Below are 20,370 nucleotides of genomic sequence, written 5' to 3'. Positions count from 1 at the left end.
TGGCGCCATGAACGGCAACGATCAGAAGTACCCGAATGACGTATAAATTCAAACGCATCGCGAATGCGAGAACAGCTGTTCGAAATTGCTATTTAATTTTCGCTTATGTAGAAAGAATAAAATTGTTAAATTTCTTTAAGTCATTAAAAATTCATGCGTTATTATTTATTAATTATGTCGAGAATTCGCCTGTGAATCGCCAAAAAATTGTCACATATTTTTGTCACTTAATTTATTATGAATTTTTATAAATTTATATTAATTATAAATATTAAATAACAAAAATATATGACAATTTTTCAACGATTCACAATATTCATATATATATATATATATATATATATATTTAATTTTTATATATTATAATATTTAATTTTAATCTCTTTCTCTCTCTCTCTCTCTCTCTCATTTAAATATCTATATTAAATGATTCAGCCACATTACAACGGACATTTGAGACACCTTGGCACTTTCTTCGTCTCGGCTTCTTTCGATTGCCTTTTCAATGCTAAAATAGAACAAGTAATGTCACTTATCCCTTCGCGATACGTTATCGACAAATTCTCTTTTACACCTGCGATATTGAAATTGAATATTCCTACTTACTTATCGTCGAACCAATATTGATCGGTTCGAGTTTTAAACTTTGCATCTCGCGCAATGCCATTGCCTGAAAGGTGAGCGCAGCGATACGCGTGAATAATTCGGACACCCCGTTGCCCGTTCTCGACGAGACTGCCCAATATTCCGCCCGCATTCTTCTCGCCGTTTCCGCCGCTCGTTTTTCAATTATGTCGTATACTTGATGAGACTGACATTTACCAAAATGATAATGATGGTGATCGAGAGAAAATGAATATTATTGTCGATAATTACCAATAAATCCTTCTTGGCGCCGACTAGAAAGATGTGATAAGGGCCAACGTTGCTGCGACTCGCTTCGTTTAACCATTGCTGGCAGTGCGCCAGTGACATCAAGTTACTCACATCGAAAACAACCACGATTACTGTAAAATAAAATATATATATATAAGTAATGTAAAATGTAAACGAATAAGAAAATTGTAAGAATATTTATTAACCATTAGCGCCACGATAATAAGACGCTGCTATACACTTGAACCTTTCCTGTCCAGCGGTATCCCATCTGTAAACATTATTTTCAATTATTATCGTACGTATACATTCATATAAATGATTGTATTTCAAGTCTTATTACATTTGCAAATGGAAAGGCAAGCCGAGGATATCGAATCTCTCCACTTCAAAGTCCACGCCAATTGTAGCTTTGTAGTTATTATCAAAGAGCTTGTGGCAGAAACTATATAAAGCAACAATAATTTTCTTTGAGTCCCCTGGCGAAAATAAATATCGGAGCGTAAGTCAAATGTAAGGAAAGAGTAACAGAAGTGTAAACGAAGCTTCTAGGAGGCGTAAATTGAAACAACGAAACGTAAACGAAGTGTTAACGCTTCATTTATGTTTCGTTGTTTCAATTTACGCCTCCTAGAAGCTTCGTTTACACTTCTGTTACTCTTTCCTTACATTTGACTTACGCTCCGATATTTATTTTCGCCAGGATCTGAATCATTATGATAAGGAATGCTCCAAATTGATAAGCATAATTTGTTAGAAATATAATATAAGCCTTCCATATGTCAAGAGTTTTTTTTTGTCGAATGAAATTTTACCGATTCACCAACGATGTCTTGCCGACAGCAACATCGCCGATGACGATCACTTTGGAGATTCTGAGAGTTAAGTTCTTGTTCTCGCAGGTTCGTCTGATTAAACTGCCGAAATCACTCTCGGTGTACGGAGTCATCTCCGACGAAAAGGGTGGCGGCCAAACAGTTATCTATTCGAAAGAAATTAGAAAAGTGCATTATAATTTTTTTTAAACACAAGCGATCAATTTCAGCAAACATTTTACTTACCTGTCTCTCATCGTGGGCTTTTTCTTTCATCATTTTGTAAACCGCGGAGCGTGTTTCCAACATTGCACCTCTACCGAATCGAATTAAAACATCTTGAAAAACAATACACTTCTTATGTATTATGCATAATTATCATTCTACGATATATACAAATTCCGCAATTCTATGTTTAGATTAATGTTTAGATTTTATGTTTAGATCTTTTATGGGCTACACCAATTGTCTAAAACTTTTTCCGAGACTGGCAATTTTATTGTGTATTATATGAACGCAACATGAATAATTCAGGGCAAGTCAAAGTGGCGAAACATTGGTTGCTGGGGCAGGTGTTCGATTGTAACACAATAGATGAGACGGGACCTATACGGGTATGATTATCGAACATGAGACATATGATAATATTGTGCGCGAGAAATTTATTATGAATTATATAATAATAATTTAAAAATTATATGATGAAATTATATAATAAAAATTTTAAAAATTAAATAGATTAAAATATATTAAGTAAAAATTAAATAGTAAAAATTAAATTAATTAATTTGTACTAATTATTACATTATTATCATATAATAATATATAATAACATATAATATATAATAATTATAAAATTATTATATCATAAAGTTATTATATAATATCATAGTATATACATACATACATATATATATATATATATATATATAAATTCATTTTTTATTAGACAATAAACACTATTTTACAAATAATACTTACCTTTTTCATTTTTTTTCTCTTCCGCTCTCGCAAATGCTTTTATGATTTTACTCACATGTAAAATTTTCTCCTTTATAAGCCGGTCAATTTATTACAGTTAATAATTGCGCATAAGTGAAAAATTCAATTCTTTGATAAGAGATAAAAGAAATAAAGCATTCACAAACTCCACCGAGGAAATAATTCTGATCGATAATCGATAGTCGGACTTTGGCAATCTTCGGCTGCGTTCGTTTTGACGCTTCAGTGCTGAAAATATCGTTCTATCTTTGTTTGATATTCGATGTGCAATAAAGACAAAATGATGCTCACAGCGCGTGAGCGTGCAAAGCGAACACAGCCTTATTCGTATTAAGTTAGCCGGAAATTTTTCAGCCAACCAAAAATCTCCTTCATCTTGAAAATTCTCTTTCATCCGTCAACAATTAACGTAGTAATCGGATTGGCGCTGCAAGCGCTTCCGCTTCGCGCTGACGTTCTGTAATTTCACGTTTCTTTTAGCAAAATGGCACCCAAACCGAAACCTACGGAAAAAGCAGGTAAAGATAAAATTTACGACATTCGTTGTTTCGCTCTTTAGAATGAGTACATTTTAGAATAAATAAAGCTTAATTAATGTAAATCCGTTATAAAACAATGTTACGTTATTATTCGAAATTGATTATGTCGAGAACGTGTCTCATGACACCCATGTGGTTGATCGTTTTTGAATATATATATCTTTATCCGTGTGTTTATGATAGAAATATTTGCAGAGAGATGTTTCTCGAAATTTTACATGCCTTTTGAATTATTTGCAATGCGATTTTTCGCAATATCATTTATAATATTTATATGCTATGTATCATAACCTAAAATAGAACAAGAAAACAAAAAGCTTCATTTCTTCATATTTTTAAAAGTGGATATTAGGAATATTTCCTAGAGTATAATAATTATCTTTTTAGTACGCTTTTTCAATTTTATGATTATAATTATTTCATTATTCTTATAAATAATAGGTAAGCCTGCAGAGAAGAAGACGGAGAAAAAGGTGGAAAAGAAGCCAGCTACTGCGGCTTCCACTTCTAAAGCGACGAAGCCTGCAGCTAAGCCTGCAGCAGCGAAGAAACCAGCGGCTGCCAAGCCAGCAAGCGCTGCCAAACCTGCTGCAAGCAAGCCTGCAAGTAAACCTGTCCTCAAGCTTGCCAGTAAACCATTGATTAGCAAACCGAAGAAGAATGTTCAGGCTACTAAAAAGATTTCAAAGGGTGGAAAATCAGCAGCTCCTCTACAAAAAGCTCTCAAGGCGCAGAAAAAGGTTATTCTTAAAATAAATTTTGCTAAAAATCATCAATTTTTTAAATTTCTCTGTCAAACAATATTACTTATATATATGATGAATTGTAAGTGTGGGAATCTCTTTGAATTTCTGTGAAAATATCTTTTAACACAATACTGAAGAATCAAAGTACATAAGATATATGTGTAATTGCATATGTACTACATATTATTGACACTGACAATTGCATTTGTATTTTCATATAGATCTTGAAGGGAGTACATGGATCTAGGGTACGGAAGATCAGAACATCTGTGCATTTCCACAGACCCAAGACTTTCAGACCACCAAGAAATCCGAAATACCCACGTAAATCTGTGCCAAACAGAAATCGGTGAGAAGAGAGCTTGAATATTCGAATTCTTTTTAAAATACCTATAAAAATCTAGATTTGTACAGTTTTTTCTGAAAATTTATTGTTATATTCTTGAAACTTTTATATTTCAGCATGGATGCCTTCAATATAATAAAATTCCCACTCACGACGGAAGCGGCGATGAAGAAGATCGAAGACAACAACACTCTAGTCTTCATCGTGCATACAAGCGCCAACAAATATCACATCAAGGCGTCGATCAAGAAACTTTATGATGTCGATGTAGCAAAGGTGAACACTTTGATGAGGCCGGATGGCAAGAAGAAGGCGTATGTGCGTTTGACACGTGACTACGATGCGCTTGATGTCGCCAACAAGATCGGCATCATATAATTTCTCTTTTGTTAAGAAATAAAATAAAATCTGTACTAATAGAAAAAAAATATCAATATGGACATTAATTTATTCACATTGTTTTGCAATCCTTGTTCGATTACTCTTTTAAGCAACAGAACAAAGATTAAAAAAAAATATTTACCCGAGTAATAATTCAAAGCATTGATTTTTAAAAAATTTTTCGCATTTATAAAATCACCTCAGGGTTAAATACGTGAAGTATATCGACTGTACTCGCGAAAATATTGCCATCTACCGTGAATAGTCAAAATCAACTACTCGGAAATGTTTTGACGTTTATCCCGAACGAGTGTATAATGTCAATATAAAAAAATAGAAGGTGTAGTCATTCTTGATAGTGACAATAAATTTTGTACTGTGTGATAACAAAACAATCTGCAAGATTATTGTTTAAATTCGAATGCATACTAAAATAAATATGTATGAAAAAATATAGATGCATATAATGTGTACGTGATGTAAGTAAATGGTACATGTTAAATAAATTTTCATACATTATTCAAAAAATTCAGGTTAATAATATATAATAAAGAAAAGTTCTATAGTTTGTTTCCAGTTGTTGCAGATTATCCAAATCGCATCATTCATTAAAAATGATAGAGGCACCGGTATGGAATTCCAAGAAAGATGAGAGCATCTACAAGGCTGCAGGTGCTATGCATCTGCGAAAATATGGAGAGTTTTTTGAAAATCTGGTGGAAAAATCCTGGAGAAGCGATTCCATGTTGGAGTATATCATAGAAGGTCCTCTGCGTCTGGTCTACAAAGCAAAGGAAAGCATTAGCATCCTCTCCTTGGTAGAGATGGAGAACAAGGCATTGTCTAAGCTGCTGGCGGCTGTGGCAGGAACATGCAGAGAAATCAGGCTACTGAAAGTGGAAGCTGCTGGTTTCTATACAAAACTCTTTACTCATGGGGAGAGATGCACAGATGATGATCTCACTAATGTGACTAAATTACTATCCGATCTACAGGATTTGTCTATTTTTGCTAATCGGATGTCAAATGTTGTACATTTGACTACACAACAGTTGGCAAGTCTATCTGGCGCTGTTCACGAGATTTATTTGCCCACCCTGATAGAAGGTTTTATAGATTTATTCGTGATCTTTATGATTCTCGACGAAATTATTGATGCTCAACCAACAATAGTTGATCAGTGGAAGAAATATAGAATGCATGTACGTTCCATGATGCATAATCCGTCGCAGTTTGGCGTCGCCAAGGCGAAACTAGAAACATTTGATCACCTGCTTAAGGATTTGCAAGAGAAGCTGTTACGAAGAAATATGTTTCTGAAGGCAATTGAGCATGTGATGGACGTGAATAAAGGTATAGTTATGAGCGAGCAAATCGTCAGCTATTTGAAGAACACAATCACAGATGTGGAAACTAAATCCAATGATCATGCAGCATTGAATACAAATTGGATAAGAGCCAATGTTGGCATCGTAGTGGTGATAAAGCTGTTTGGCGCTTGCGATAGGAGATTGATTAAGAGAGTACTAGAGGCAAATAAGAGGTTCTATGCAGTTACATTGGTAGGAAACGTAATTTGGGTGCCCAGCAGATTCCTCAGTAACATTGTGCCGAAAGAGACTGGCACTGCCGCGAGTCCGCAAATAGGCGAAAAGATTTTACAAGCAAGAACACAAAGATTGCCAACTATAGTGAACAATTTGATACATCGAGCAACGACTTGGTGTGTGGAGATGCAGAGTATCCTGACAAGGACAAATCTTCAAGTATCGGATATCGGGCAGAAACGTACGCTGCTGATGGATTTGTTAACTCTCTTATCCCAGATGCGGGAGACAGTCGCATTCGTAACGAATCTTCACGCTTCGCTGTCGAAACCAATGAGTCGCAATACAGTGCAATTGATCTGCAGAATCATAGAATTGCAAAAGTCTCTGCAGACAACGTTTTACGCACTCGGGCCAATCGTCGTGCAATCACAGGCGCAAGTGCTGCAGTACTTAGCTTATTACATATTAGCTATGTTAGAGACGGCGCGCAAGGGTCTCGTTCAGAAAGACAAAGGCTATAGCAGAGAACGATTGGACGCGCTGTCGTTGGTAGGACTCGGTATGCGGCTGATAAGCGGTCCGGCGAGCGCAGATAGGCGATTGATAGTGCGTTGTACGCTGGCATGTGCTAGCCAGCTGACTGACACTTTCCGTGAGGAAGATGTGGTGAAGCTGCGGTTTCTGCTAGACAGTTATGATGCCGTAGCTGAACTGCACGAACTAGTCGATGAGCTCGGTGATTATTCGTTGCTGTTGCATCATCAGAATATGCTGCCCGCCTATCTCTCTTCAGTCGTCGACGGCAATACTGGGGTTTGTCACATTGCTCACCTGTTCGCTGCCTTCAATAGCGCTGTGGGCGAGCAGGAATCGGTTGAGCTGAGGGAAAAGCATATCGCGGAGCTCAGAGAAAGCTTGGTGAAAAGCGTGCTGAAGCCGACCTGCCATGAAATTGAGACCAGTTTACGATTACATGTGCACGCTCATCTCAAACTAGATTCTGCGAATCCTTTCAACATTGGCGCCAAGGACGGCGGTAGAGTAGTGCGCGTTCCGCCGCTGCCTTTAGCCGAAAATATGGTCTGCACCAAGAGATTCGTCGAGCATTATCTAGATGATATGTTTTACAATCTGACAACAGTGGCTCTGCATGATTGGAGAACCTACCGAATGATGCACACGTTGGCTAGTTATAAGATGGGTCTGGACACTGTGCAAGATCATTTGCCGACGCAGACCCTCGAGCAAGGCCTGGACGCTCTGGAAATTATGCGTAACATACACGTGTTTGTTTCCAGGTAGACATAATTATTAATTATTAATTATTAATTATTATCTAGAAGTATATCGCTCATATATTAATTGTCGTTCTGCATAGGTATCTGTACAACCTGAACACGCAGACGTTCGTAGAGCACAGCAATGGTAACAAGCACCTCAATACCATCGGCATCCGACATATCGCCAATTCAATTCGCACTCATGGCACCGGTATCATGAGCACTACGGTAAACTTTGTCTATCAATTCCTGCGCGTTAAGCTGCATACATTCTCGCAGTTCCTCTTTGACGAGCACATCAAGTCGCGGCTAATGCGCGACATCAGGTTTATCCGGGCACAACGAGAAGCGGGCGCTGTTCCGTATACATATGAGCGAGCGGAAAAATTTCAAAAGGGCATCCGGAAATTGGGCATGACTGCGGATGGATTAAGTTATCTAGATCAGTTTCGTCAGTTGATCACGCAGATCGGCAATGCGCTCGGCTACGTGCGGCTGATTCGCTCCGGCGGTCTCCACGCCAGCTCCAATGCAGTATCATTTCTACCGGACATTGAGAAGACAGTGCCGTTCGAAGCGCTCTGTCGCGGTCTGAATTACAGCGTCGAAACGCAAGCGGCGGCCAGGCGACTGGAGGACGATATTGCCGATCTCGTACGCAACTTCACCGAGGGTATCCAATATTTTAAACTACTGGTGGACGTGTTCACGTCAGCATTTCGCGATGCCAAATCTTACCATCTGCAGCAGTTCTACGCTATCGTGCCGCCATTAACGCTCAGTTTCGTAGATAATTCTGTGTCGAATAAAGAAAAGATGTTCAAGAAGAACCAAACTGGCGCGGCCTTTACCGACGATGGCTTTGCCATGGGTATCGCCTACATCAACGCACTACTCGACCAGAACACAGAATTGGACAATTTGCATTGGTTCAAGACAGTGGAACAACACATTGCCCGGCAAAAGTTTGCCGCCGAAAGTAAAGACGATCACGGCGATGAAAAACTCCAGCAAACGAGAGCGCTTACTCTTCAACGTCTAGCTGAGAGGAATGCCGAATTCCAATTATTGTATTATAGTCTTTCTGGTGCTAGGGTATTTTTCAAACAACCTGACACATAACGCGAGACAGTTGATATTATTTTGATACTTCAATCTTGCATTTTATTCTTGAATCCGAATCGATTTCTTGATGTTAAGGGAGAAATAATTGATATAAATTATATACAATTATAAGGAGATATGCATTTAGAACTATTTTTTATTCCTAATTTTATTCCTAATTTTGAGTTTGAACAAAATTTGAAGTAAATATAATGCAGTCTAATCATCTCTTTCGATTTTATATACATATATATAAAATCATAGAGCACATGTTATTGTAAATGACTTAGATTCTTTACAACCACTTTTATAAATATCTTCTACATTCACAATATTGTTACGATATCAGATTCTCGTTGAATAAATAATGGCTAGACTGAGCGACTAGGATTTATTATGCTAAAAAAAAGGTACAATTGCTATTTGCAATGGCAAATAGAATCGAAAGAGTAAGTGAATAAAGGCATTTATAAGTATTCTTCAATTTAAATTCAATCAAATTCATGAATAATTACCACAATAGTATGTGTACATGTATGTGATATGTGTGTATGTATGTATGCGCGCGCGCACATGCGTGTATAATTTCTGCAAAAACACTATCGTTAAATTGTTAGAGTAGTGTAACGCTACTATTTAATAAATTATATATAGTAATATAAATTTTTGAAAATGTGATGTATAATATAAATTTTTGAAAATATAAGAAGCCTTCATTCACTACTTTTTAATGTATCAATACCGACCGCATCAGATTTCATTCAGATTTCTTCATTCCTGACAATTAGATTTTTCAAAGAAATCATCTTTATCTGAATTTCGACATTGCATTTTCTAAATTTTTAACGAACTATTCTATCTATAATAACATTAACGCACTATTGGCGATAAACATAGACATATATATACACAATATAATCAACTATTTTTCATTGCTGCACATGCTAAAAAGCAATCGCATTGCGTACTTTGCATACAATAAGAATCTGATTTCTTAATTATCATTTAAAACGTCATTCAAAACGATAGCTATCACTTTTAAATAAAGTTAAATATTTTCCCAATATTAGCAATAATTTTTTAAAGATTATCATTCGATACATTTTCGAAACTTTCTCATGCCGATTTTTAGACAATTACGCACGATTAATACACAATAATACAGGTAACCGCAAGCAACATGTATAAAATCACAACAAAATATAAAATCTATTAAAGTAAAATTTGCGTCACAATATCGCAATAAAATATCACATTGAATTTATCAGAATTAAAACAGATCTATATCCTTATATATTAGGAAATACATTAAAATTAATGTATACTATTCCTCTACGTATATATATACACACATTCAATTGTATATCTGCATATTTAACGAGAAATATGGATGTTTTGATAATTTTGTATGTTTGTATGTTTGTGTTTTTGTATTTTGTATTGTTTGAAACTTTCTTGATATTCATTTTTTTTAATAAGTTCTCACTAATTCGCTTTTGGATCCTCAGCCTAGCAATTCCATTATCTCTGTTCAACTAATTATCTCATCAGCCATCATGTGAATTAAAAACATCACTAATTAAATTATATCTTACAGTAGTACTCTAACATAATTTTCTTTCATCTTGCAAATTACGACATGCTGGATATGCTTGTTTTTGTGACATTTAAATTACACTTAAGCTGTGAATGCCATTAAGTTTGCTCTCTGTCTTCACAATAAAGTATGACAAGAGTATTCCCTGTAGACTTATAGGTACAGATGTTTCTTTAAGATTGAGGTTTGGATGACTCTTCTGGATCCAAGAGATCGTCACAGGAAGCTGTCGGTGGCAATAATTGCCTGCCACCGCGTTTCTTACTGCGAGTGAATACTTTCGTAAGTTGTGCGAATTTACGTCGAGATACTGTAAGAATGTTCATTATTAAAAAGAGGGAAATAACAGATAAACTGTACGACGCAGTTCTTAATTTTAATTATTTCTTAACTGGTTGCTTACATTTGCCCATATTTTTCAGTCTTTCCTTAAATAGATCCTCATCATCGTGACCAGTTTGACCACCGTATTTTTCAAGCTTCGAATCTACAAAAGAAAAAGAAGACATTTCCTTACAAGTATTGTCATTGGTAAACATTTTGGATACATAATTCTCCTGATTATATTATCTTGTAAATCTTTAATTCTTTACCATGTTCCAATGTGGACAGAAAATCTTCGTTCCAACGAAGTTCTGCCATGAACTCTTCATTCTGCAGAAACATAGCAATTCTCTCATCTTCCAGCATAGAATTTTCTTGCGAGTATGTTGAGTCAACACCATCATCTGACATTTGCTGGGGTAGTCTTAGAAAGGTATCCGGCAATGGTCCCAACAATGGTGGCTGCCACTTATGTATAGTTTTTAATGATTTGCTAGAGTCTTTCCTAGGTGATTTTATGGTGCTTGGCAGTTCTTCCTTTTGTTCCAATTCACTCCTGATCTTTTCATTCTCGTTGTCGGTACTCATGGTGAGCAATTGATCGATCGTAGTATCCACAGCTCCTTGATTGGATCTTAGCACAGCCTGACAAATGATACAACGATACAATATTCAAATTCAACATGGTCTGCGTTAATGATATTGATTATTATATCTATGAATTCAATATTTTACCTCTATCACATCGTCGTCCATTTGCGGGAACATATTTTTAAAGTCGGCCATCGCCTGGTAAAATTCCAGCGTGGTCTGTTGCTGCTGCTCTGTTGCAGAGGCCATGGTGAAATTGTTGACGGAGAGATTAATGAAACTGTGAACGCAATATAATTTTAGAATAAATCATCAACGAGAATAAACTTCTACACAAATACTAAAAACACACATATGTATATAAACGTACAAACACTTGCTGACAATCTTCAGGAAATGACAGCGCTACCCATGCCTGCGAATACCGGTTTATGTTATTACGTCGATCTGCTCTTTAGTATCAATCATCGTAATTAGCATAGTGTTATCTTATCTTCTCGAATGGTTAATTGGTCGATTATAAATACATGTTATTCATTCAGAATACGAAATTCACTGTCAGTCTATGCAATTCTATGTCATTTTATGTACTGTTATGCCGAAGGATCAAGAAATTGTCAACTATCGAAATCTGTGCTTGCCATAGACGTGGAAAATACATAGACGACACAACTACCGCAGGTAGAAGTTTAGAAATAGAAATAAAATGCAGTTTTGTTCCTCTTTCAAGGATAATTATATATCTAATTTATAATTACGTTATATTCGAAAAATGTCAACACTATTTCAAGGCATCGGGAAAAATGTGCGTTTATAGTTTGACATATCCATATTTGACACATGTATTATATATAATTTATATAATTAAAAATATAATTAAACTCATAGGGCAAATTCTCTAATCATCGCAGAATAGATTTCCCGTCTATGTATTTTATGTCTATGATGTTCACATCACCTTCGGCTCGTTTCGCTGACTTCGCGACGAAAAATTTCGTAAAAAAAAAAAAGGATAAATGGTGTTCTATCGCGCACAATGTTGGCAGCAACTAATTGACCCTCTCGTTCAGAAATAAACACACGGGCTCGAAATTCAAACGTGAAATTAATTGTAGCTTCTTTTTTCATTTTTACGCAATATTTATCTATACCCTTATTTTAATTCATACAATTATTCGTATATATATCAATGCTTGTTAAATAATACTCGCGTATTTTCATTCGTATATTATAGGAAAATTACGAGTATTATAAATATAATCAGATGTTACGTACTCACTTGTGTCGTTCAAGGTAAAAATGCACGCGGAATAATTTTTTACGCCGCTATAACTTTCGTGTGTCTGCGTGTGCGTGTGTGCGTGTTTCACACACGGCGATAAAACAATTGTGCTGCCGCCTGTCCGTGGGTACAATTCAGCAGGATGCGTCCGCGCGTCTCGATCGTTGAAACAGAAAGGCGAGCGCGTGGGCGATCCGGGGCCGGGGGATGATGCGATGATCAGCCGGTGCCTCTTTCTCTATATGTGAGACGCGTCGCGCATGCATTGCGGTGTATGCGGTTGTGGCCTGTGGCCTGTGGTCGACGAGCCGGAGCCGGGATATCGTCTGATATGCCTGCGTATACGTAATACACGCGTAATTTATAATTTATTGCATACATCACGCCTCTCGCGTCGCGCGAGGTCCCGATTCGCGACGCGAAGGCGCAGTGAGTTGTAATCTTTGTGATTGAGTGAGCGAAAATTAGATCGGAATTCGGTGTTTACGAAAAAGAGTGCGTGAGATAAAATTCTCTCAACTTTTGCACGATGAATTTACGTAACGATAGACGATTTTACAGACGGTACAAATAGAGGAAAAAACTAAACAAAGGGAATATTCATACGAGAAAATCGGAATTCCTCGCGCGTCTGCTTGTAGAACGATATTTTGCGTAAATGTGCGGTGATTAACGATCGTAGGGTGAACGTTGGAGATTTCATTGGGTGGTTCGATTCTTGAGATTCCAGAAAATGTATCGTCAATTCAAGTGCGAGGTGGAATATCTCACCGAGGAACATCTTACGGGGTTTGAGAGCTATAAAGTGAGTTTGATTTAAATATTTAATAATCATCAATATCAAATTATATACCATATGTGTGATGCATATAATTACATACGTATATATTGTATTTTATAAATATATATTTTATATAATGTATTACACACACACACACACACACACATATATATATAAATTTTATATGGTAATATATAAAAAATATTAAAGAATATATATTAATAATATAAGAAAATTTTAATTTGATTGACTTAGGCCCATATTCTGAATCCTCTTTTATCGATAAAAGTGCTCCTAAAAGTGGCCTGTAGCCAATCAGAAGGCTTATATGCCACTTTTAGAGGCACTTTTATCGATAAAAGAGGATTCAGAATATGGGCCATAATGTATACGATGCTCGATTATGTTTGTGTTACTTATTTCAAATATTCTGATTACAGTATAGCTCCTTGGATACAAGTCCCCTAAGTGTATATGTTATGCATCCTTTTTGGAACAAAGTAGTAGAGGTATGATTTCTATGCTTTAGTAGTGAAATAATTATTAATGCAGTAATAACAATTATAATTTAATCTATATATAGGAAAATATATATTTTGTAGTATGTTGTATAGTATAATATTTATTACAAATACTAATTGTGTGTCTTCTTTTATAGTATTGCCCAAAGTGGATTGCTCCAAATGTACTAACCTTCTCTGGATTCCTCTTTACTGTGTTGAATTTTATGTTATTTGCATATTATGACTACTACTTTTATGCATCCAGCGATGACAAGCCAGAATACCCTCCAATATCACGATGGGTCTTTGCCGTAGCTGCTTTTAACATTTTTATGGCATATACGCTTGGTACGTGTATTTCGAATTGATATACAATTTATACATTAACATATAATTATATTATTGATTATAATTATAAGCAATATGAAGAATTTAAATTAATATAAGAGATTAGTAAATTTATATATATTTATTTTTCATGTTTGAAATAAATATGAACAAACATAAACTTGAATAAAATGCACATAAATTTAAATAAAATTAGAAAATTTCATAGATTTTACAACACATACAAAACATTACGTAGATATTTTATATAGATATTTAACAATAATTTAAAATGCTCATTGATTATTATTATATTGTAGATGGAATAGATGGAAAGCAGGCAAGACGTACACAAACTTCTGGTCCTTTAGGAGAATTATTCGATCATGGTTTAGACAGTTGGTCTACTATATTGATTACTGTGTGTGTGTATTCAGTTTTCGGCAGAACGGATCACAGTGTCTCGCCGTTACGAATGTACTTTATACTGTGGAATATATTTATTAATTTTTATCTGAGTCACTGGGAGAAATATAACACAGGCGTACTATTTCTTCCTTGGGGATATGATGCTTCCATGCTAGTAAGTTTATTTAAGTCGTAGTGCGTGTATGCTTATATGCATGTATATCTTGGATTTTTAAGATTATAATAATGAATACATAAACAATTTCATAAAATTGATATATGTATAAATATATATATATATATATATAACAATTATGATCTTGTTGATTAAAAATTTCATTAAATGAAGATTTATATCTGTCTGTCAATTTTATAGGCAACTATCATAGTATTTATGCTTACCAGCATAGGTGGACGTGAAGCTTGGAAATTTGAATTGTCAGGTGGTATATCAGCAGGAATGATGTTTGAAATGCTGTTTTATGTTAGTGCACTTGTGTCCAACTTGCCAGTTGTTCTTTGGAACATATACAAGTAAGTATGCATCTGCTTGTTTTAGTAAATTTTATTGTAAAATTATTAAATCCATATTAAAAAAATTAAATTATTAAAATTCATAATATATAATTATATTACTATATAGTTTCTCGATAAGTTTTATCAAAATATTTATCAGTTAAGTATATAAATAATGATAAATATTAATAATTGTAAATTTTAATTTTTTTATTCTTATGTAATTGTAAGTATATAATTATATGTACCCCCCCCCCCCATTCATCGACTTTATATCTTTATATCCATCTAGAGGAAAATTCTTTCCAATGTCTTTCCTAAAAAAATATTTACAATAACTTTGTTTATTAGAAAATATAAAAAAAAATATTTATAATAATTTTATTTATCCGCATACGCATGAAATTTGCAAATAAATCAATCTAATAACATTATGTTTTCAGTATATGTATGTTGCATCAATAATATATATAGCGTGCAATTGCAAAAGATATATTCTAGAATATATAGCTGCAATTAATCTTATCTTTTGCAATTACACACTATATGCATATATTATTGATGCAACATACATGCTACTTTGACATATATATCTTTCTTTTATAGGTCATATAGAGATAAGACTGGCAAAATGCGAACATTTCCAGAAGCCATAAGGCCATTAGTGCCTTTGATTTTGCTTTTTGCAATTTCTACAATCTGGATAATACATTCTCCAAGTAACGTTCTAGAAAAAGATCCAAGGATAATATATTTTGCCATTGGGACTATTTTTTCCAATATATGTGTAAGATTCTATAAACACATGTAATTTAAAAAAATGATTTTATCAACGTTATTAATTTCAATGATTCAATGTTGTAGTGTCGATTAATCGTATCACAAATGAGTAATACTAGATGTGAAGTATTACCATGGATACTGTTGCCAGTCGCAGTAGCCGCTATTTTCTCATTTATGTTACCTAGCATAGATTTAGGATCTATGTATCTAGTTTCCATAGTAGCTTTGTTGGCACACATTCATTATGGTGCTTGCGTGGTAAGTTTAATGATATAACTATACTTTTATAATTATAATTTATAAAATACTTGTATATATATCTAATAATATAATCTATATATATCTAATAATATATTCTATATATATCCAATAATATAATCTATGTATTTTTTTATATGTTCACACAAAGCAATTTATTTATATCATATTGTCAATTTTTCAGGTGCGTCAAATGTGCCGTCACTTTCGGATTCAGACGTTCTCTATAAAAAATCATTCCGAATGACTACTTGTCGACGATACATGTTAAAAACGAAGGTATTATGAGGTAAAAAAAAAAAGTCATTAAAACCGGCGCAAAAAAAGCAAACAAGGAGAAGAGATCTGACACACACACAATATACAAACTTATTATTAGAATTAATCACTAAAAGTTAATAATCATGACAAGACACTTATTGAAAAAACAAGGAATTCTTAGAATCACTGTCCTTCACGCGAAATACGCGATTATACAAAGTGCTACTCAGAGATGCAAAAATTGTGATAATTTTATTTTGCTTCACATATCTAACATAATCGTACCTATCGAGTTGTTTGCTTATTTCTATGCTGAAATTCTCCAAATCAGTTCTATATTATTTTACTGTGATATATTTAATTATCCACATATTGTTTCTTTGAAAGAACAGTGGTTTATCTATAAACATCATATATTAAAGCACCAGACTTATATGTATTTATATGTGTGTACAAATACTTTTTCTTTGAATGCTATTAATTTTATCAAGCGTTGAACTAAAAATGTATACCTTTTCGTTTTTAACATATATCGTCCCTCGGATATTATTCTTCAATTTACTAATAACGTTTTTCCTCTTTTCCTTTTCTTTTATCTGATTTTTCTTTCTTTCTCTCTCTCTTTTATTTCTTTCTTTTTAATATTTAAAAATTGTATAAAATATCATCGATTCATTCATATATGTTTTAATAGTAGAATAATAGGCGATTTTTGGCGATAATTTGGTACATGTACCAAGGTTGTTTTTGGTAGAGGTGGAGCTTATTCTGGTACATAACATCTTGTACCCTGCTTCATTTTTGGTATAGCGTAGTATCAACCAGCTGGATACCAAACTAGCCACGCCTCTACCACAAACTATCAAACGCACGAAACTGTTCTAGTAGAATCTGATATACTTTGGTTGGTATATCACAGTCATGCCAAAAATCGCCTAATGTATATGTAGTAATATACAAGTCATATTTATATAGTACAAGTTAATATGTATGATAAAGGATCAGTGTGTATTATTGTCTACATATTTGAATGTAAATTTACGTTAAAATTTGTACAATTTGTAATTATTACATCATATGATTTCCACATGTGAAACTACAACTCAAAATTGATATTCAAATGTAATATCTATAAAAAAATTTGTTTTTATTTTAAAACGAAAATTTTTTATTACATATGTAGATACATTAAAGTAATATGTTTAAAAAAAATATGTAAAATAAAATCATTAAAATACTGGAAAAAATTTAAAGTAGTAAAATTCTTATTTGACAAATATTAATTTTTTTTATGAGTTTACAAGAGCTTACATTTATTACATTTTTATTATGAGTTTATAGAGCTTACATTTATTACATTTTATTGGAGACTATATACATGCTATATTACAGTGTAATATTGCAAAATATTGGAGAAACCTAATATATATGAAATAAAAGATATTTTTACAAAATAAAATAGTATACATTTATCGCTATCTAGAGTTTAGAAAATCTGCTTTTATGTTTTTGCGTTCTTCTAAAGGTGGCATATATGGCTTAATACCTTTTGATTTGCGTTCAGATTGTACTTTAGCCTGGACAGAAAACATATATTTAAGAAAAAGATACATATTACATTGGAAGAAAACTTACCCAGAATTCTTTGCAGTTTTTATAATTCATAAAATATACTTCACATGCTTGACGTTCTTTCTGATTTGAATCAAGGCATTTTAAGGATAGAAGATGCTCCTAAAAAAAATATAGACAAATTTCATTAATATAACTTCTTTTAACTGCATCTTCTATACTCTTTTTTTTTTATATCTCCAGAGTCCTGAACAAAAATGATTTACTTTCACATAATGTCTAACAATTATAAATCATTTAAATACCTTGTAACAAGGATTGTATAATTCTTGGTTACGATGCAATGGATGTTTTTTCACAGGATTTACTTGTTCCGTAACGTTGTCCGAGTCTTTCTGTTTACTCATTTTGTCAATGAAAAAATAATTATATACACATGTACATACACCTAATTTTTCACACACACTTCATTTCAATTTTTCACACTTGACACTTGAAGAAAGAGAGAGAAAAAAAAAGAAAAAATTACAAGAAAGCGCAGAAAGTGCAGGTGCAGCTGAAGAAAAACACGGTGATTTTCATGTATTATCATATAGCGTTTTTGAATGGTCGGGTTCAATCGCTCCGGGGTAGTTTACTAGATGCCATTGGCCAATCACAGCCATTCTTTTGAAGAATGTAACCATATATTCTTCAGAAGAATGGCTGTGATTGGTCATAATGTCTAGTAAACTATTCCGGAACCAATCAAACCCGACCATTTGAAAACGCCAATAGAAATATTCCTGCACCTATGCATGTCTAGTAATTTTCATCTCATTAAAAATAGACCTTAAACGCACATGGCGTTCTGTAAAATTTTGAAAGAAAATAAGGGTGTCAGCGTTTGCCAGTCCAAGGAAGAAGAAGAAGAAGAAGAAGAAAGAAAATCTATATATTTTATCATTTGAATAATAATAAAAAAAGAAAGTAAAAAAAAAGTAAAGTTATCCCTGAAATTTCTCGAAATGGAGGTTAGCATGGATGATGTAGTGATGCCGGGTGACAGTTTGAAAGATATCAAATCGACGAAAAAGGAAGGCAAGAATGAAAGGGAGAACGTAATCCTGGGACCCGGACTGCGCCGCGAAGGCGACAAAGTATACGTCTGTAAAGCGGGTATCCTGAAGAGACGTGACCCGGCCGTGTATTATGTGGACAGCTATCAAAAACGGTATGGAAGCATCATCTCGTTTTACCCTTTGTATGTTTTCACGACTTTTGTATTATATTTTCCTATTATCTTTTGTTTTGCATGACTCAGAGAACGATAACTAATTTTAATTCACCGTTAAAGACATCCCGTAATCGCAGTATGCAATTAGTTTATCTTCGCCAAATACTTTTAACACGCAGATACATTCCCAGTCGAGGTGAAAATGTGGTCGGTATAGTGACGCAGAAAAGCGGCGATATTTACAAGGTAGACGTTGGTGCCAGCGAACAGGCGACGCTCTCTTACTTGGCCTTCGAGGGCGCGACGAAAAAGAACCGGCCTGACTTGCAGGTCGGTGATGTGGTATACGCCAAGATGCTGGTTGCCAGTAAAGACATGGAGCCTGAATTGGTATGTGTGGATTCTCAGGGCAAGGAAAACGAACTCGGTGTACTCAGCTCGGATGGCATGGTGTTCACTTGTTCGCTGAGCCTCGTGAGGAAATTGCTCAATCCTGAGTGTCCGTTGTTCAGGATACTCGGTCGGAATCAAGCGTACGAACTCGCTGCTGGAATGAATGGCAGGATATGGATCAAAGCGCGGTCAGTCCAAGAGACAATAGCCGCGGCGAATGCTATTTTGGCCGCCGAGTACACGGTAGCTAGTGAAATGCAAAAACTTTGTGCTAGAATCGAGAAAACGTTGCTTCTGGTAACATAATTTTAGCTCAACGGGATTAGACTTTTGAGTGTGAGGTAAAAAGTGATTATCTATAAGAGTGAAGTAATATATTAGACCCGAAAAGATCGTTATTTTTATATAAGAATAAGAAATATAAAAAAATAATAAGATTAAAATAAGACTTACACATTATGTACAATCTTTCAATTTTAAAATGTATAAATTAGCTTTAAAGCCAACTCTGTTTAACATGCACAGAATAACGATCACTCACTATTATCAATGACGATTACATTTATTGTATCAATATCTGTAATGAATTTTGTAAATAAATCTGGAAGTTTCCTTATAATCGATATTTTATATAAGATTATTATAGCATGACAACCACTGTGACAACCATCCTGTGATAATATTTTAAAACTATAGATACAATTATTACTACAAAGTATCATTGTACGGATGCACATCGCGACGGAAATATGAATGCTTGTAATGTAAATTCTTGAATTCTTGAAGGAACAGCGCAAAACGATATAGTTGATAATCGCATTTGACAATTAAGAGTAGGAATAAAAGAACTTCAATAAAGGAAATCCATTATTTAATTTCGCTCTAACAAAAATGGAACGATGATTTTCGACATTCAATC

General features: G+C 34.2%; 7 protein-coding genes across 17 annotated transcripts; 4 read left to right on the top strand and 3 right to left on the bottom strand.

Moving 5' to 3' along the window:
* Positions 1–319: 319 nt before the first annotated feature.
* LOC145966490 (ras-related protein Rab-34) lies at positions 320–3,023 on the bottom strand. 3 transcript variants are annotated; one of them, XM_083090588.1, is made up of 8 exons: positions 2,673–3,023; positions 1,938–2,007; positions 1,692–1,858; positions 1,220–1,321; positions 1,083–1,147; positions 877–1,007; positions 607–811; positions 320–508 (listed from the first exon to the last, which is right to left on the bottom strand). In XM_083090588.1, exons 2-8 carry the CDS (start codon positions 1,998–2,000, stop codon positions 441–443), a joined length of 801 nt encoding a protein of 266 aa, XP_082946714.1. In that variant the 5' UTR covers positions 2,001–2,007; positions 2,673–3,023; the 3' UTR covers positions 320–440. The 3 variants fall into 3 exon arrangements, with proteins under 3 accessions (XP_082946714.1, XP_082946705.1, XP_082946721.1); XM_083090579.1 differs by lacking the exon at positions 2,673–3,023 and having other exon boundaries at positions 1,938–2,237; XM_083090595.1 differs by lacking the exons at positions 1,220–1,321; positions 2,673–3,023 and having other exon boundaries at positions 1,938–2,240.
* A 40-nt stretch (positions 3,024–3,063) lies between these two features.
* Rpl23a (ribosomal protein L23A) lies at positions 3,064–4,754 on the top strand. The gene is made up of 4 exons (XM_083090601.1): positions 3,064–3,211; positions 3,674–3,972; positions 4,200–4,327; positions 4,441–4,754. The coding sequence occupies exons 1-4, from the start codon at positions 3,178–3,180 to the stop codon at positions 4,700–4,702; spliced, it is 723 nt and encodes a 240-aa protein (XP_082946727.1). The 5' UTR covers positions 3,064–3,177; the 3' UTR covers positions 4,703–4,754.
* Positions 4,755–4,872: 118 nt separating this feature from the next.
* On the top strand, positions 4,873–8,774 carry Swip (strumpellin and WASH-interacting protein). 4 transcript variants are annotated; one of them, XM_083090520.1, is made up of 3 exons: positions 4,873–5,184; positions 5,283–7,553; positions 7,634–8,774. In XM_083090520.1, the coding sequence occupies exons 2-3, from the start codon at positions 5,320–5,322 to the stop codon at positions 8,655–8,657; spliced, it is 3,258 nt and encodes a 1,085-aa protein (XP_082946646.1). In that variant the 5' UTR covers positions 4,873–5,184; positions 5,283–5,319; the 3' UTR covers positions 8,658–8,774. The 4 variants fall into 4 exon arrangements, with proteins under 4 accessions (XP_082946646.1, XP_082946636.1, XP_082946653.1 ...); XM_083090510.1 differs by having other exon boundaries at positions 5,272–7,553; XM_083090527.1 differs by having other exon boundaries at positions 5,264–7,553.
* A 4-nt stretch (positions 8,775–8,778) lies between these two features.
* On the bottom strand, positions 8,779–12,725 carry LOC145966511 (CUE domain-containing protein 1). Of its 5 annotated transcripts, none has more exons than XM_083090614.1 (6): positions 12,427–12,722; positions 11,522–11,566; positions 11,296–11,431; positions 10,830–11,205; positions 10,640–10,723; positions 8,779–10,546 (listed from the first exon to the last, which is right to left on the bottom strand). In XM_083090614.1, the coding sequence occupies exons 3-6, from the start codon at positions 11,398–11,400 to the stop codon at positions 10,410–10,412; spliced, it is 702 nt and encodes a 233-aa protein (XP_082946740.1). In that variant the 5' UTR covers positions 11,401–11,431; positions 11,522–11,566; positions 12,427–12,722; the 3' UTR covers positions 8,779–10,409. The 5 variants fall into 5 exon arrangements, with proteins under 5 accessions (XP_082946740.1, XP_082946746.1, XP_082946755.1 ...); XM_083090620.1 differs by having other exon boundaries at positions 12,431–12,722; XM_083090629.1 differs by lacking the exon at positions 12,427–12,722 and adding an exon at positions 12,110–12,358.
* Positions 12,414–17,328, top strand: LOC145966484 (ethanolaminephosphotransferase 1). The gene is made up of 8 exons (XM_083090568.1): positions 12,414–13,238; positions 13,655–13,723; positions 13,873–14,065; positions 14,365–14,627; positions 14,829–14,986; positions 15,575–15,755; positions 15,833–16,009; positions 16,194–17,328. Exons 1-8 carry the CDS (start codon positions 13,167–13,169, stop codon positions 16,254–16,256), a joined length of 1,176 nt encoding a protein of 391 aa, XP_082946694.1. The 5' UTR covers positions 12,414–13,166; the 3' UTR covers positions 16,257–17,328.
* Positions 17,329–17,614: 286 nt separating this feature from the next.
* Positions 17,615–18,375, bottom strand: LOC145966546 (coiled-coil-helix-coiled-coil-helix domain-containing protein 7). The gene is made up of 3 exons (XM_083090673.1): positions 18,148–18,375; positions 17,906–18,004; positions 17,615–17,847 (listed from the first exon to the last, which is right to left on the bottom strand). The coding sequence occupies exons 1-3, from the start codon at positions 18,247–18,249 to the stop codon at positions 17,746–17,748; spliced, it is 303 nt and encodes a 100-aa protein (XP_082946799.1). The 5' UTR covers positions 18,250–18,375; the 3' UTR covers positions 17,615–17,745.
* Positions 18,376–18,652: 277 nt separating this feature from the next.
* On the top strand, positions 18,653–20,070 carry Rrp40 (exosome complex component Rrp40). Of its 2 annotated transcripts, XM_083090495.1 has the most exons (3): positions 18,653–19,055; positions 19,238–19,388; positions 19,467–20,070. In XM_083090495.1, the coding sequence occupies exons 1-3, from the start codon at positions 18,850–18,852 to the stop codon at positions 19,755–19,757; spliced, it is 648 nt and encodes a 215-aa protein (XP_082946621.1). In that variant the 5' UTR covers positions 18,653–18,849; the 3' UTR covers positions 19,758–20,070. The 2 variants fall into 2 exon arrangements, with proteins under 2 accessions (XP_082946621.1, XP_082946613.1); XM_083090487.1 differs by having other exon boundaries at positions 18,655–19,055; positions 19,238–20,070.
* The last annotated feature ends 300 nt before the right edge of the window (positions 20,071–20,370 follow it).

The sequence above is a fragment of the Camponotus vicinus genome, unplaced genomic scaffold (assembly GCF_025532165.1).
Source record: "Camponotus vicinus isolate PSW18456_S1 unplaced genomic scaffold, iyCamVici1.0 SCAF_1, whole genome shotgun sequence".
Classification (NCBI taxonomy): Eukaryota; Metazoa; Arthropoda; class Insecta; order Hymenoptera; family Formicidae; genus Camponotus; species Camponotus vicinus.
This window is presented reverse-complemented; position numbering and strand designations above follow the sequence as displayed.